General features: G+C 40.3%; 2 protein-coding genes across 2 annotated transcripts; one reads left to right on the top strand and one right to left on the bottom strand.

Moving 5' to 3' along the window:
- Positions 1-2383: 2383 nt before the first annotated feature.
- LOC117461192 (free fatty acid receptor 2-like) lies at positions 2384-5082 on the top strand. The gene is made up of 2 exons (XM_034102969.2): positions 2384-2473; positions 3057-5082. Exon 2 carries the CDS (start codon positions 3298-3300, stop codon positions 4309-4311), a length of 1014 nt encoding a protein of 337 aa, XP_033958860.1. The 5' UTR covers positions 2384-2473; positions 3057-3297; the 3' UTR covers positions 4312-5082.
- A 394-nt stretch (positions 5083-5476) lies between these two features.
- LOC117461564 (tyrosine-protein phosphatase non-receptor type substrate 1-like) lies at positions 5477-12535 on the bottom strand. The gene is made up of 6 exons (XM_034103492.1): positions 12474-12535; positions 11514-11828; positions 9757-10170; positions 6449-6535; positions 6323-6364; positions 5477-6120 (listed from the first exon to the last, which is right to left on the bottom strand). The coding sequence occupies exons 1-5, from the start codon at positions 12526-12528 to the stop codon at positions 6333-6335; spliced, it is 903 nt and encodes a 300-aa protein (XP_033959383.1). The 5' UTR covers positions 12529-12535; the 3' UTR covers positions 5477-6120; positions 6323-6332.
- Between the last annotated feature and the right edge of the window lie 251 nt (positions 12536-12786).

The raw sequence follows: 12786 nt of genomic DNA, 5'->3' as shown, positions 1-12786 counted from the left end.
TAATGTAATTCACTTATAGTTAGCAGCTCCATTAAACATTATTGCCCACCCTCTGTATTTAACCTCTGGGATACTTAGCAGGGTGAACAAACAGATTGTAAGGGCAATCACGTATATCTATATTGATTGAAAAATAATGTATGGATTATTCAGATTTAGTGAGAGGAACCTGCTTCTGCATTTGTATCTGATGTTTTCTGATTCATCTATTCACCAGTAAATCTTTTGACTCCTCACTTTTATAATGTATGAATGTATTCCTGCTGCTTCAGTGACTCCAGTCTTCTGTATCGCAGAGAGTCGTGTCCTTGATCTATTCTGTGTTATTTTGTCATCTTCTACAAATATCTTCCTGTTGCATCAGCTCTGCTTGAATCCAGTGTCACAAAATCAGAAAAGCACCTTATGTTTATGTGTCTGCTGCCGCGTTGCAACACCTTTTGTCACCTTAACCTTTTTGACACTGCTGGGAAAGTCCCTTATTTCGGCTTTACACGCCATACCTGCAACACCTGCCTGGAACCTCCATGATTATTTGTTTAGTGCATGTCTAAGCATACATAACATACCAGAAAAGAATGAATCAGCCATGTTTTTCTCGCACGGCTGCCCCCTGTGGAGCCTTTTTGCTGCTACCGCTGCTATAAAACAACACAACACAACAAAGACCCTAACTGAGCCTTCTTTGTGGGCAAAAAAAACCAGACATATATTTTCACTGAACAATGTGACAAATCTAAATGTGGTTTGGAATTTGGAGGACTTCAGCATTTCTTTAATACTACCTACGACCTTGCTCCACCTGTCCCTGCTTGCTCCGATAATGAAAAATCATATCAATAATAAATGATAATAATTATTTCAGGGAAAGCTATTAACTAAATAAGGTAATGTTTAATGATCAAGCCTTGCATATTAGACATTCAGCTCAATGTACATTATAAAATGTTCCTTTGGCAGCAGAGCTTTAATAGACCAATGAACAAATTGGGACCCTGTCTACATTTCTCATTTGATTTGTCCTCTGTCTCTTGTCAGGAGGGGTGAATTGTCTCTGAAAAAGGTTGTCCTGCGGTGATGAAATACTGTAACCAAGTCTTACAGCAAATGTTGAGCTCGGACTGCATTTTAGATAACTTGTGACGTCACTCTGTGAAACCAGATCTTACCAGCAATACAATGTGGTCGTGTTTTTGTGAATGTATGTGTGGAATACTAATGTGATGGTTTCAGACAGGAGCCTACATTGCCTGAAACTCAAACATGTTCTCCCTTTGTTCACGTGCAAACACATGTAAGAAGTTGAAAGAAGGTTTTTGAATAAGATTAAGAGCAGGGCGCAGGAAGTGACTGACACGGTAAAGGGACTAAGGCCTGATGTCAGACAGTAACAAAATATCCAAAACTCACACAGGGGACTCAAGTGTTTAAGGACTAAGCTCAAGTGAAGGTGCCTCAGAGTGATTTACATACATTAACCAACATCAAAAGGACTCTTTGCACACCTCTGAGTCATTTTTACTTCAAAAGCTCCTTTCTCTCACTTTGTGAAATTAACCGTGACTTCCTCCGCTTTCACCTGTATAATAGAAACACGACCCTGCTGATGTGATATTAGGCCGTAAATAGAAAAAGGCCACTGACCTCGAATATCCCTGGATGTTTATCCGGCAGCACACTGAAAGATCTCGCAATAGAGTCTCATTATCCTTTCCTGAATAAGCCACATGTCGTGTTTTTTCCTATTATTGTGTACAGTATGGCTATTCAAACAAATGCATTCTCTGTAGAAAACTATACATCCACATGTTGTGAAGGGAGAGACTCCTCTGACAGCAGGTCATCTGTCATCTCGTTAGCATCAAATAATTTTTTTCCCTCCTTCTCATATTAAAGAGGCGTCCGTGTAATAATAGCCGTGGGCATTGGATAACTAAATGTGATTTAATAACATATGATCAGACAGGTTTGCAGAGACCGCCACTCATATTTCAAAATGGACAGTTGTTTCCACGGAAACCAAGTTTGTGGGTTTGTGGAGCGTTGGAGATAAATTGCAGCAGTATCTCCCTAATAATAATTTCTATTATCGGCGCGGGATGTTTATATTATCATGTAAATAAGGGGACGTGCCAGGCGACAGCAGGTAGGAGCTGAGGGCTGGTGAATAGAGGAGATCAAATAAAACAGTTGAGCAATCCTCACATGTGGGTGTGCCAAGAAACACACAGTGGAATAAGGTAAGCCACAATGACTTCTTTTTTTATGGGGTTACTCTTCAGAAACTCAAAATAGGAAGCTCGTAGAGGCAGTGAGAAAATGTGTGAACTTACAAACCACCAACGCTGACAAGTAGGAAGTTGCTCAAATTGGCGAGGAGTACAACAAACCTCCCCTTGGTTTGTGACTGGACTATAAGAGCTGAGCTTCTGTCACACATGTTCATTTTATTTGAGGAGCTCATCAGAAAAGGGTAAGAACTACTTTAACTAGCATTTTCTTACTATCATATAGTTATAATGTTATATATATATATGTTAATGTGAATGAAAGCTTTTATAGATATTTGCTTCAGTCTTTTATTTGTATTTTCTTTTTTGAAGAGGCAGGCATTAGATACTGAAAATACTAATTTCCCCGCTGTAGTTAAGTCATTATGTTTCTGAGGGTCATCATTTTCACAACATGTTCAGTATATGTGCACACACTCAAAACAGGGTTAGGACGTTAATGATAAAGGCATCATTGTGCTGTATTTACGACGAGGAGGAAGCAATAACACGGCATTATGGTTGTATAAAGAAACCATGGGCAGGACCAAAGCACTGACTCCTAATTAAGAGATAATTCAGCTCCGCAATAAACTCTGAAGTACGGATAAAGAAAATAATTAAGAGGTAATACAGGAAAAAATAAATGAAAGTTTATCTTCATGTGGTCTCTCAGCTTGTTGGCTACAATTGTGTGTTATTGTGTGTAGCAGTGCATACACCCAGTAGGTAGGAATATTGCGCTGTGCAGAGTGCTAATCTCTTTCCATTCTGTCTTATCAGCAGAGCTCAAAGCCCTCGAGGAAATGATGATTGTTGGTTTATCGGTAGGGACAGGAAAACCACGCTGTCTCGCCGGGTTTGTTCCAGGCCACTGACCCAATAAGAAGCTTCGTCTCCTGCGGTTCTGACTGCCTGACAGATCAAACCTTGCTGTGCCGCAGTGTATTCATTCCCCCCAGGGTCAAGGACATAATGTGACACATCTCAATCCCTGACTGCCTGACTGACACACACCGAGGCCACCATGCAGGAGTGCCACACCGCACTGTGTCTGTCCGTCTACATTATCACCTTTGTGCTGGGCTTTCCGGCTAATCTCCTCGCCCTCTACACCTTCTCCAAGAAAGTGAGGAAGAAATCCACGCCAATCGACATCCTGCTCCTCAACCTGACAATCTCTGACCTCCTCTTCCTCCTCTTCCTGCCCTTCAAGATGCAGGAAGTAATGAACAACATGCTCTGGGACATGCCCTACCTGTTGTGTCCGCTGTCTGGCTTCGTCTTCTACATGACCATTTACAACAGCACCTTCTTCCTCACTGCGGTCAGCGTGGAGCGCTACCTCGGCGTGGCTTTCCCTATCCAGCACACCCTGAAGCGCCGTCCCGTGTATGCCGTTGCCGCCAGCATCTTCTTCTGGATCTTCTCCTTCCTGAACCTGAGCATCGTGTTCGTCATGCCCTTTATCCGCTCTGACAACCCTCTGAATACTACCGTAGGCCTCAATGACACTGCCGTTGATCGAGAGAGGAAGGAAGTGTGTTATGAGAACTTTACCGATGCCCAGCTGAGGGTCCTCCTGCCCGTGCGTCTGGAGCTCTGTGTGGTTTTGTTCTGCATCCCTTTCCTGATTTGCAGTTTCTGTTACATCAACTTCATCAGGATTTTGACCAAGCTGCAGCACATTGACCGCCGCCGGCGCCTCCGGGCCATCGGCATGGCTCTAGGAACAATGCTGGTGTTTGCTTTATGTTTCGGACCCTATAACGTCTCGCATATTGTCGGTTATATCACATGGAGAAGTCCCGACTGGAGGGACAAAGCGTTGCTGTGCTGCACCTTTAATGCTTGTCTAGACCCTCTTATTTTCTACTTCGCCTCTTCTGCTGTGAGAAAGAATGTTGGTAGTGTGATGGCAGGGGTTAGGAGTCGCCTAAACCGGTGCATGTCCTGTCACATGCTCAGGGCCTTGTGTGGGGGCATTAACGAGACTGCAAAAGATAAGGAACACAAACAAGAAGAGATCAATGCTATCTAGGCTGACTGAGAGAAAGCTGTGAGCAGCTGCCTTCGCTATGTTCTTTCTTCATCCCTGGAAGCTGGGAATCAATGCCATGTTTATGTTTTTACATGTGTGGGGATGGCCTGGCATACTGTATGTATACAGTGCAGCATGTCCCTCTTTGATTCAGTGATCAACTTCCCTCTGAGAAACGAGACCAAAGAGAAAAGCTTCGGTCTGTTGGAGCAGACCACAGCAGTTTGTATGCCCTGTGATAAGAATAGCCAGACCACTTTGAACTGCCATATTTTAAAGGAAAAACTGTTCTTACAGAGCAGCAGGATTTCATAAAGATCTCCCTCCATGCAGTCGGTGTTGCAGAGTGCTCCGCCAACAAAGTGAATATCTTAGCAACAGTTGTAGACGTCACCTCTTAGATAAAGCTTTCCTAATAGCTTTAACCATGGACAGGATATTTCTTCTTATTGTTACAACATGTTTATTATGTAAAAAAGGAGGAGAGACCGGGATTTGTGCAGCTTTACAAAAACACATAGTATGCAGCTATAATGTTGTTTGCTTTTTATGTGAACATATAATTCTGTGTTTTGCCTTACATGGGAGACCATTGTCATGCAGATTTTAGTTTACAAATCTATATTTATATTGGATTTGATTATATGGTCATGTTTAAACCATACGTGGAACTAAAGAAGCATATTTGTATGAAATGCTGTATGAATGTATGAAATCTGAAAGCTGTATGACGGGGGATGTTATTGCAAAAGAGAAAACACAGAAATGCTATTTGCATGTACAGAAATTGAATAAACATATATTTTGCATAATGTGTGACTCATAGACTATTTTCTAAATGCAGCAGTCAGATTAGAGATGATACACGTAATGTGACGTCATAAGGACGAACGATAGATCTACTATTTCCATAAACAAATCATGTAATCATATTTTTTGGATGAGTGAGCGATGCATTTTAACCACTCATCTTTATATACACTGCATAACATGACTTTAGATGTGATCAACTTATCAGCCATGTATGTGAAATGCACACCTTTTTCATATATAATAATATTCATAAAAATAGTAAAATAAATGAGGATAGCTTGTGAGCAACAGCACGTTTTATTGAACAGAAAAAAAGGTTATTTGACACTAAATCACTTTAATCTAAATCTGGTTACACTGTAGATACAGGTCATTGTTACTAGCAGTATTCGGTGCTTTTTGCAGTGTGCGTAGGTCTTAAATGTTCCCAAAACACGTGAATCAACATCTCACCCCACACATTGCACACGTAAACAATGCTATCACTCAAGCGAGCACTGGTATGGCCTGTAATCCTGTTTAGTGAGGATTAGGTCTGCGTGGAGGCTGAGCTGATCACTGTATCTGTTTGACAGGTGGATCATGCATGAAGCATCCATTCTGACACACAGACCAGAATGAATGGTTTAAGATGTGCGAACTACCAGCCACTGGCACAATGAGCAGATACAAAAAAAAACACCCAAGTCAGCACACCGTGGCGATGAAGAGTTGTAGATATAAACCGCTTTGATGTTAAATAAATCAGCATTGCATCAACATTGAAACGATATATGGTAGGCTAGAACAGTGTACAGCAAGAGGTTTAGGAACGGGACCAACTTTAATAAAGGTGGATTTAACACATTTACTCAGAATTAACCTTTGAGTTCATTCTCATTTTTCAGTGATTACTTTATTTGCGTGACGCTGTTTGTCAAAGGTTGGTCTGCCGAGATGATCTGCACGGAACAACCAGCGTCCCTTTTTTTGTTTTCCAATTTCAGTTTGTATTTCCTGGAAGACAATAATTGGTTACTGAGTCAGTGTTGACTTTACCTGACAATGTGTGATAGGTTACAGAGGACAAGGCAATAAGAAAAAAACCGCCCTGTGCTGTGTGTTTAAAGTATGCATGCATGCGTGAGTGTGTGTGTGTGTGTGTGTGTGTGTGTGTGTACATGATGTTGATCGATGTGACCTTATACTGTACTCTCACATAGTGGACATCATTTTGCCTGCACTCTGCAATGTTTGACCGCTGTTTAGAGAAAGACAACATCAATGAAATATAGTCTCTTAATGACTTCCTGTTGTTCTTGCTAAGAGCTTTAACAACATTTACCTTCCAATAAAAAGATGGCGGTCACAGCAGAGAGGAAACACATCTTGAAAATGTTCAAGTGTCCAATCAGCTCATTGGGGGAGGCATCTGGAGAGAAAGAAAAGGACCAACACTGATTAGCACCGACTTATCATGTTTTCGAGCACAACAGAATTAAATCAGGAAGGTTGAACTTGCTTTGCTTGATGGACACTCGCCTCCTCGCTGGGAGGAGAGGTGTTTAAACATTGATTAGGAAAATCATTAATGTGTTCAAGTATGCAGTATTGCAGCAATCTGTTGCCTTGGAGTGATCGATGTTTGACCCACATTAACAGTCATGTAGGGCAAACGCAGAACAAGCGACTTGTGGTATGTGAGGCCTGTCATGCCTGAAACCTGTGTACAGACTGCGTTATTTAAAAGGAAGTTGCATTTCGACTAGCAAAGTTGGGCTGGGTTTCTCAGAAGTAAAAGCCCTGCTTAATTTCTACAAGTTCAGTTTATTTGCAGATGGAGTATTTGTCAGAAAATCAAAGGTACAAACTTACAGTATGTACATGAAGACATTTAAGACTGCTATTATCATTATTTTTGAATTGATAAACCCATTGAGAACTATCAAACATATTTTCAGTTTCTTTCAGCTCTATTATTTCCATTCACAGAACAGAATTTGTTTTGCAGCTAAATTCTGATAAACCACACATTATTTTATTTTCTGATGCTTTGTTTTCCCCTTTGTCTGTTTGTTTGCTGGATTTCTATTGCTTTTTGTGTCAAAAAAGTGTACAATGTTACTTCTGAAATAAAAAGGCAATAGAAAGTAAACTCTGATAAACTAACTGCATAAACCTGCCCAGCAAGGCAAAATGTGCAACTACAGTGAACATGGTTTAGCAAAGAAACAAAGAAAGGGTCAGATACTCAAATACTTTCCTCAGGAGATGGTGACCAAAACCAGAGCTAAAAGTAGAGGGGGTAAACCTGTTAAGCCTGAAGGTCCCCGCCGGCGGGTACTTTAGTTTTTTTTGTCTGTGTCTCAGGGGATCTTAATATTTAAGAACTTATTAATGTGTTATACCAGATTAATGGGAATAATCTCAGCTAACTGACGATACAAACCATTTTTACCAAAACAAAACACAAGTCTCATAAGAAGCATCTAAATGACCCCTGAGCGAAAAATGCTAACCTATTACTGCACCGATAATCACTCCTAGCTCCCTTATTACTTATCCTAGGTGCACATCCAACACATTGTTTATGATCGCAAGGAGACACAGGATCTAACGGTGCCCACCTCAACACTGAAAGATACAAACAAGTGGCGCTAGGTAGCCCACAACGCTAACATGGCTTACCTTCGTCTTTGTCTGGTCTAAACTGGTCTGGTTTTAACGATGGTGTAGTTAATCCATAGGTTAATCCAATGTGTCTGCGTCCCCTTTTAAATTTTCTGATAATCCATAAGTAATAAAACAGCTTTTCCGTTGCTTGATATCAGAGCAGCGATATTTCTCCCCTCTGCTGAAAGCTAGCATGCGCGCAGACAGGCTACCTTTTTTTTAACATGAGTGTGTGCGGTACGATTTCCCTTGGATTATATTGGCTCTAACGGTCAGAAAGAGATGTCACATGTCAAAATCGAACAAGGGGGGCCAGAGATATGGAAAATCCACCCAAATGGCCCCAGAAGAGTTTCTTTGTGCTAAATCTGTCTAAAAAGGTCAAATATCACTTGTTTTGCATCAATCTTGATACAGTGTACTTATTATATGTTGTACTTGGGATTCCTAAAGCTTTTAGTCTACTAACCCATCATCCAAGGTTAGTTTTCACCATAAGTACAACATATCTTTTGGACGGACACTATAATTTATATAAAGTTTTTTACCATGTTCAATCTGAATTTTTTTTAAAATAAAAACATCTATATTGATTCTGACTTTTCTACATCCAACTCACAGGTTTATCATTACTTTGAAAAAAAAAGATTATTAATGTAACCCTTTTAGAAGGGAAGATATGGTCATTTGTTCTGGGAATGTCATTTTCGAGCCTGAAACCTGAAAAACAGGCTTGGGGCCTAACAGGGTAGTAACATTTCTCAGGTGCCCACAAACAATACTAATTCTGCGTATATTATCTACTATTACTATTTAATAACTGTTGTTATCAACTTTTTGATAGTGTACAAATTCAGTTTTGTAATTTTTTGTAAAATATTTGTAATTTCCTTTTAGAGAAATATTGCTGCAGGCTAACGGCTAAAGGTTATACTTTGTATATACCTAATAATGATGCCTTCAGCAGTTTTATCAGTCCACTTTCAGATTCTGAGTCAATTCAGTAACTATTAGGGATGTAACGATATATCGAATATCTTAAACATTTCTTTAATAGGCTATATCCTATATATTTTTAATATATATTTTTTTTAAACCTTTATTTAGCCAGATCAGATGGTCCCATTGAGATCATCGATCTCTTTTTCAGGGGAGACCTGTCCAACATGGCAGCAAGTAGGTTACAACATGAACATAAAACAACAGATAACACAAAAGGACATCGTATTTACAGGGCTAGATGTACATACCTAGAGACATTGACAAGTACCAACAGTATATTTATATCTCGCCCTGTCAATAAGCCTCACCTTCTTGGCAAAAACTGTATTGTTTTTGAAGTGGTGGAGAGACAATGCACAGCTTAACCCACTGCTGTCACCCTTTGCCAAAGCATATCTCTCTGTCCCAGTAACACCAGTACCAAGCAAGAGAGTTTTTTCCACAGCAGGGGATATTGTAAACGCCCAAACATCCCAGCTTCTACCTGGAAATGTGGACATGCTCATATTCCTAAAAGATAACCTTGATGATGCTGAGTGAGTGAGTTGAGTTACTTGAAAAACTAAAGTGAAACTTGATTTATTCTATTGCAGGGTCTGATTATTATATTATTGACACTTTAAAATAGTACTATCCTACTAAAATGCTGTACAAATCAGATTTATTATTTAATAAAAAAATAAATAAATCGCGATATTATCGTACCGTGAGTTTTTGGTATCGTTACATCCCTAGTAATTATATGTGTTTCTTTCTCCAAAAAAAAGAAATGACAACTGCTCTACATTTTCTACAGCAGTGATTTGTAATATTTAGAGAAATCTGTCAAACTGAACTCACAGAAAATAAATATGATATGAATATAAAAAATTAAATATCTAAAACTATTGGGGATAATATAGTCCTGTATTATATAAGCTATGCAAACTACATTCTCCTGTATAGCATGTTTGGAAATGAATCAGTTCTTTAATTTACCCCAAGTGAAAGAGGTGGTCAAAGCCGCGGTCCTTGCAGGGTGGTCCTGCACGCTACATGTGAAGGTGATCCCTGTTTCCAAGGACTCCTTCTGTGGGAGGAGTAACACGCTGAAGAGATACGCTTCCCGGCTGTGGTTGTCCGTCACCTGGAAACACTTTGGGTTCCCCAACCGGTCTGAAGACAACACAGCTCCATCGGTCAGGTGTTCAGACAGCTCAGCATGAGGGTGGGGCGCTGGGAGGGTGCAGTTGGTGAGTGGTAGGTGATCAATAATGGCTCCTGCACTCTGGTACGTCCAGGTGAGGGTCAGCTCACTTGGGTGGAAGCCCCCAGTGAGACAGAAGAGAGCCCACTGACCAGTGTGAGGGTCCGTGGGACTCTGGAGGTAAATCTGGGGCGCAGACGGTGGTGCTAGCAGGAAAAATAACAGGTAAGAAACCAAGTAAACACATCAGATGAGATAATCCAGAATGTAAATTTAGGTCAATGAAGCAGGCATTAGAGTAAAATAGGACAGAATTATGGAAAGAGAAAATGAAGTAGTATGTATTAGTTATCATGCAGCCATTTATTTTAAAACAAGGACAAATTAAGCAGAAATAGCTTTATTTATACATAAATTATGTTTGCATGGTGAACAATGTGCACATTGATAAAGTCTTCTGAGACATAAAGAAAAACGTTTTAAAATAGTACTTACAGAACACAAATGAAATATTAACTATATGACAAATATCTCCACTTCTATTTGCACTCTTACTATTTGCGCTGTACATCATTCTTGGTAAATATAGCCATTAAAAAAAACTGGAACAAAAACGAATGAACAGGACTAAAATGGGTAAACAAATGAAATATCAATTGTAATTTGATGAAGGCAACATTGCATCCAGAGAAAAACAAAGGGAAGCTTTCTGCATGAAAGATTTCCACATAATAATTTGGCCATCCCTCCCTGTCTTGTTTTCTGGTGAGTTTCAATTCCCTGGGCTAGATCGATACAAGGCACTGCACATGGTGCCGGGGTGATTATTTCTAGATCTGTCATGAAACCGCTGAGGCGAAAAGATGAACTCTGAGGGAATTTCCCATGACTTGAATTTGTATAGATTGAGCCCGGCCATTTCTGTTACGGTGAAGCATGGTCTAAACCACATGTGTCAAACTCAAGGCCCGGGGGCCAAATCCGGCCCTTGGTGGATTTAATTTCGGCCCGCAGGATAATTTCTAATTACTATTAGATCTGGCCCGCCGGTATATTGCACGCATCCAAGATGAGATGCCAAGTATGGCTTAGTGTGCATCGCAGAGCTGCGAACTGAGTTTAAATGGATGTTTCCTTCTGCACTCTTTTTTCTTGCGACAACAGGGCATGTTTATTTTTTTCTTTGAGGGAAATTGTTTTTTTTAAGCTGTTGTTGGCCTGTGGAAACATGTAATCATAAGCAATGACTCTGATTATTTAATGTTTAATGTTGTTTTTATATTTGTAAGTTCCAGGTTTAATATGTCCAATAAGTTAATTTCAATACGTTTTGCAATAAACATTGAACCAGTCCGGCCCTCAACTAGTGCCGATTTTTTTATTTTGGCCCACTGTGTATTTGAGTTTGACACCCCTGGTCTAAACAGACGCTTGTATGGAGCCTCAAGCCTCACAAAAGACCCCAAATGAGACATAATTAGCAGCATTGCAACATCACACATGCACAGCAACTCTGATGAAGTTCTGCAATGATGAATTGGTTTCTTACCTAACACAACCAGCTCGGTCCCGTTGCCCCACTCTGGGTCTTTCTGCAGGACGTTGACCTCGCAGTAATACCACCCAGAATCCTCCAGTGTTACCTCAGCGATCACCAGGGAGGAAGTTTGATTCTTCTCCACAACGAACTGCCTGGATGACTTTGGGATGAGCTGCTTTTCCGACTTCATTTTGAACCACTGAACCCCATACTTCAGGGATTCAACTTTGAAATGACAGGAGAGGGTTGCCGTTTCACCCCGCATCACACTGAGAGAGGGGGGTTGCTGTCTCACCCGCAGTCCCTCTGGGGTAGCTGTCAGGGCTAAAGACAGACCCATTAATACAACATGTCATACAAGGAACTTTTAGAAAGTGCAGAGCAGACCCGCAGGTCAACTACAAATACTTTAAATGTGCGTTTAGTATTCCTGAGTGACAACTGGGACGGAGAACAGACAGAAAACTCTGAAGCACACAATTGAATTTCACTTTACCATAATGCTCAAAACACTTATTGACTGGCTCCTAATGCGATAAACAGCACCTAACGACAAAAGCTGTTTTCTTTTCAAACAAAGACGAATGCAGACACTGGAGTACAACAGATTTCAACGGCATTGCAGTTTCTTTTTGATTGTGGCACTTGTCTGGCTATGTGTGACGACGTGATTATTAAGTGCGATGATGAAATACTGCAGATGATAAGCAAAAGACTCAGGAACTCACAATGGAGCAGAGACGACAAAAAAGATCATCAAACTAAAAAGTTAAGGTCTAAAAAGAAGGTTGTATAACAAAATCTTGTACTTCAATTAATTGGAGCAGAAGCCAGACTTTTGCACCAATTCAATCATTGTTATAGACTTATAATTCACTTCAAATGTCATTTAAAACTTTTCAAATGGATACCTAAAGAAACGAACCGAGAAAGCCAACACGTTTTGTAACATGCCTGATTCACACTGACCTGGTTTTTGGCCTGCCCACAAAAGCAGCACACACAGGTGAGTTAGTTTTGCCATGCTGCTGTTGTTGTTCCCCACTCCAAGCTTGAGTGGTGAAATAACCTCTCAGACACTCTCAAGTCTGAAGCTCGCTGTGCTTCTAAATGTGAGGGTGTCAGCTTGTTTTGTTGTTGCACTCTATGGTTAGAGGTGATGGTTCATTAATAGGTCATTCTTCAACAGAAACCTGAATCTCAGAGACTGTTTTTGTTGAAACATGTCAAGATTCTTGTCAAACAAATTTACATTGTGTTTGCATGCTGACAGAAACCACAG

The sequence above is a fragment of the Pseudochaenichthys georgianus genome, chromosome 16 (genome assembly GCF_902827115.2).
Source record: "Pseudochaenichthys georgianus chromosome 16, fPseGeo1.2, whole genome shotgun sequence".
NCBI classification, from domain to species: domain Eukaryota; kingdom Metazoa; phylum Chordata; class Actinopteri; order Perciformes; family Channichthyidae; genus Pseudochaenichthys; species Pseudochaenichthys georgianus.
This window is presented reverse-complemented; position numbering and strand designations above follow the sequence as displayed.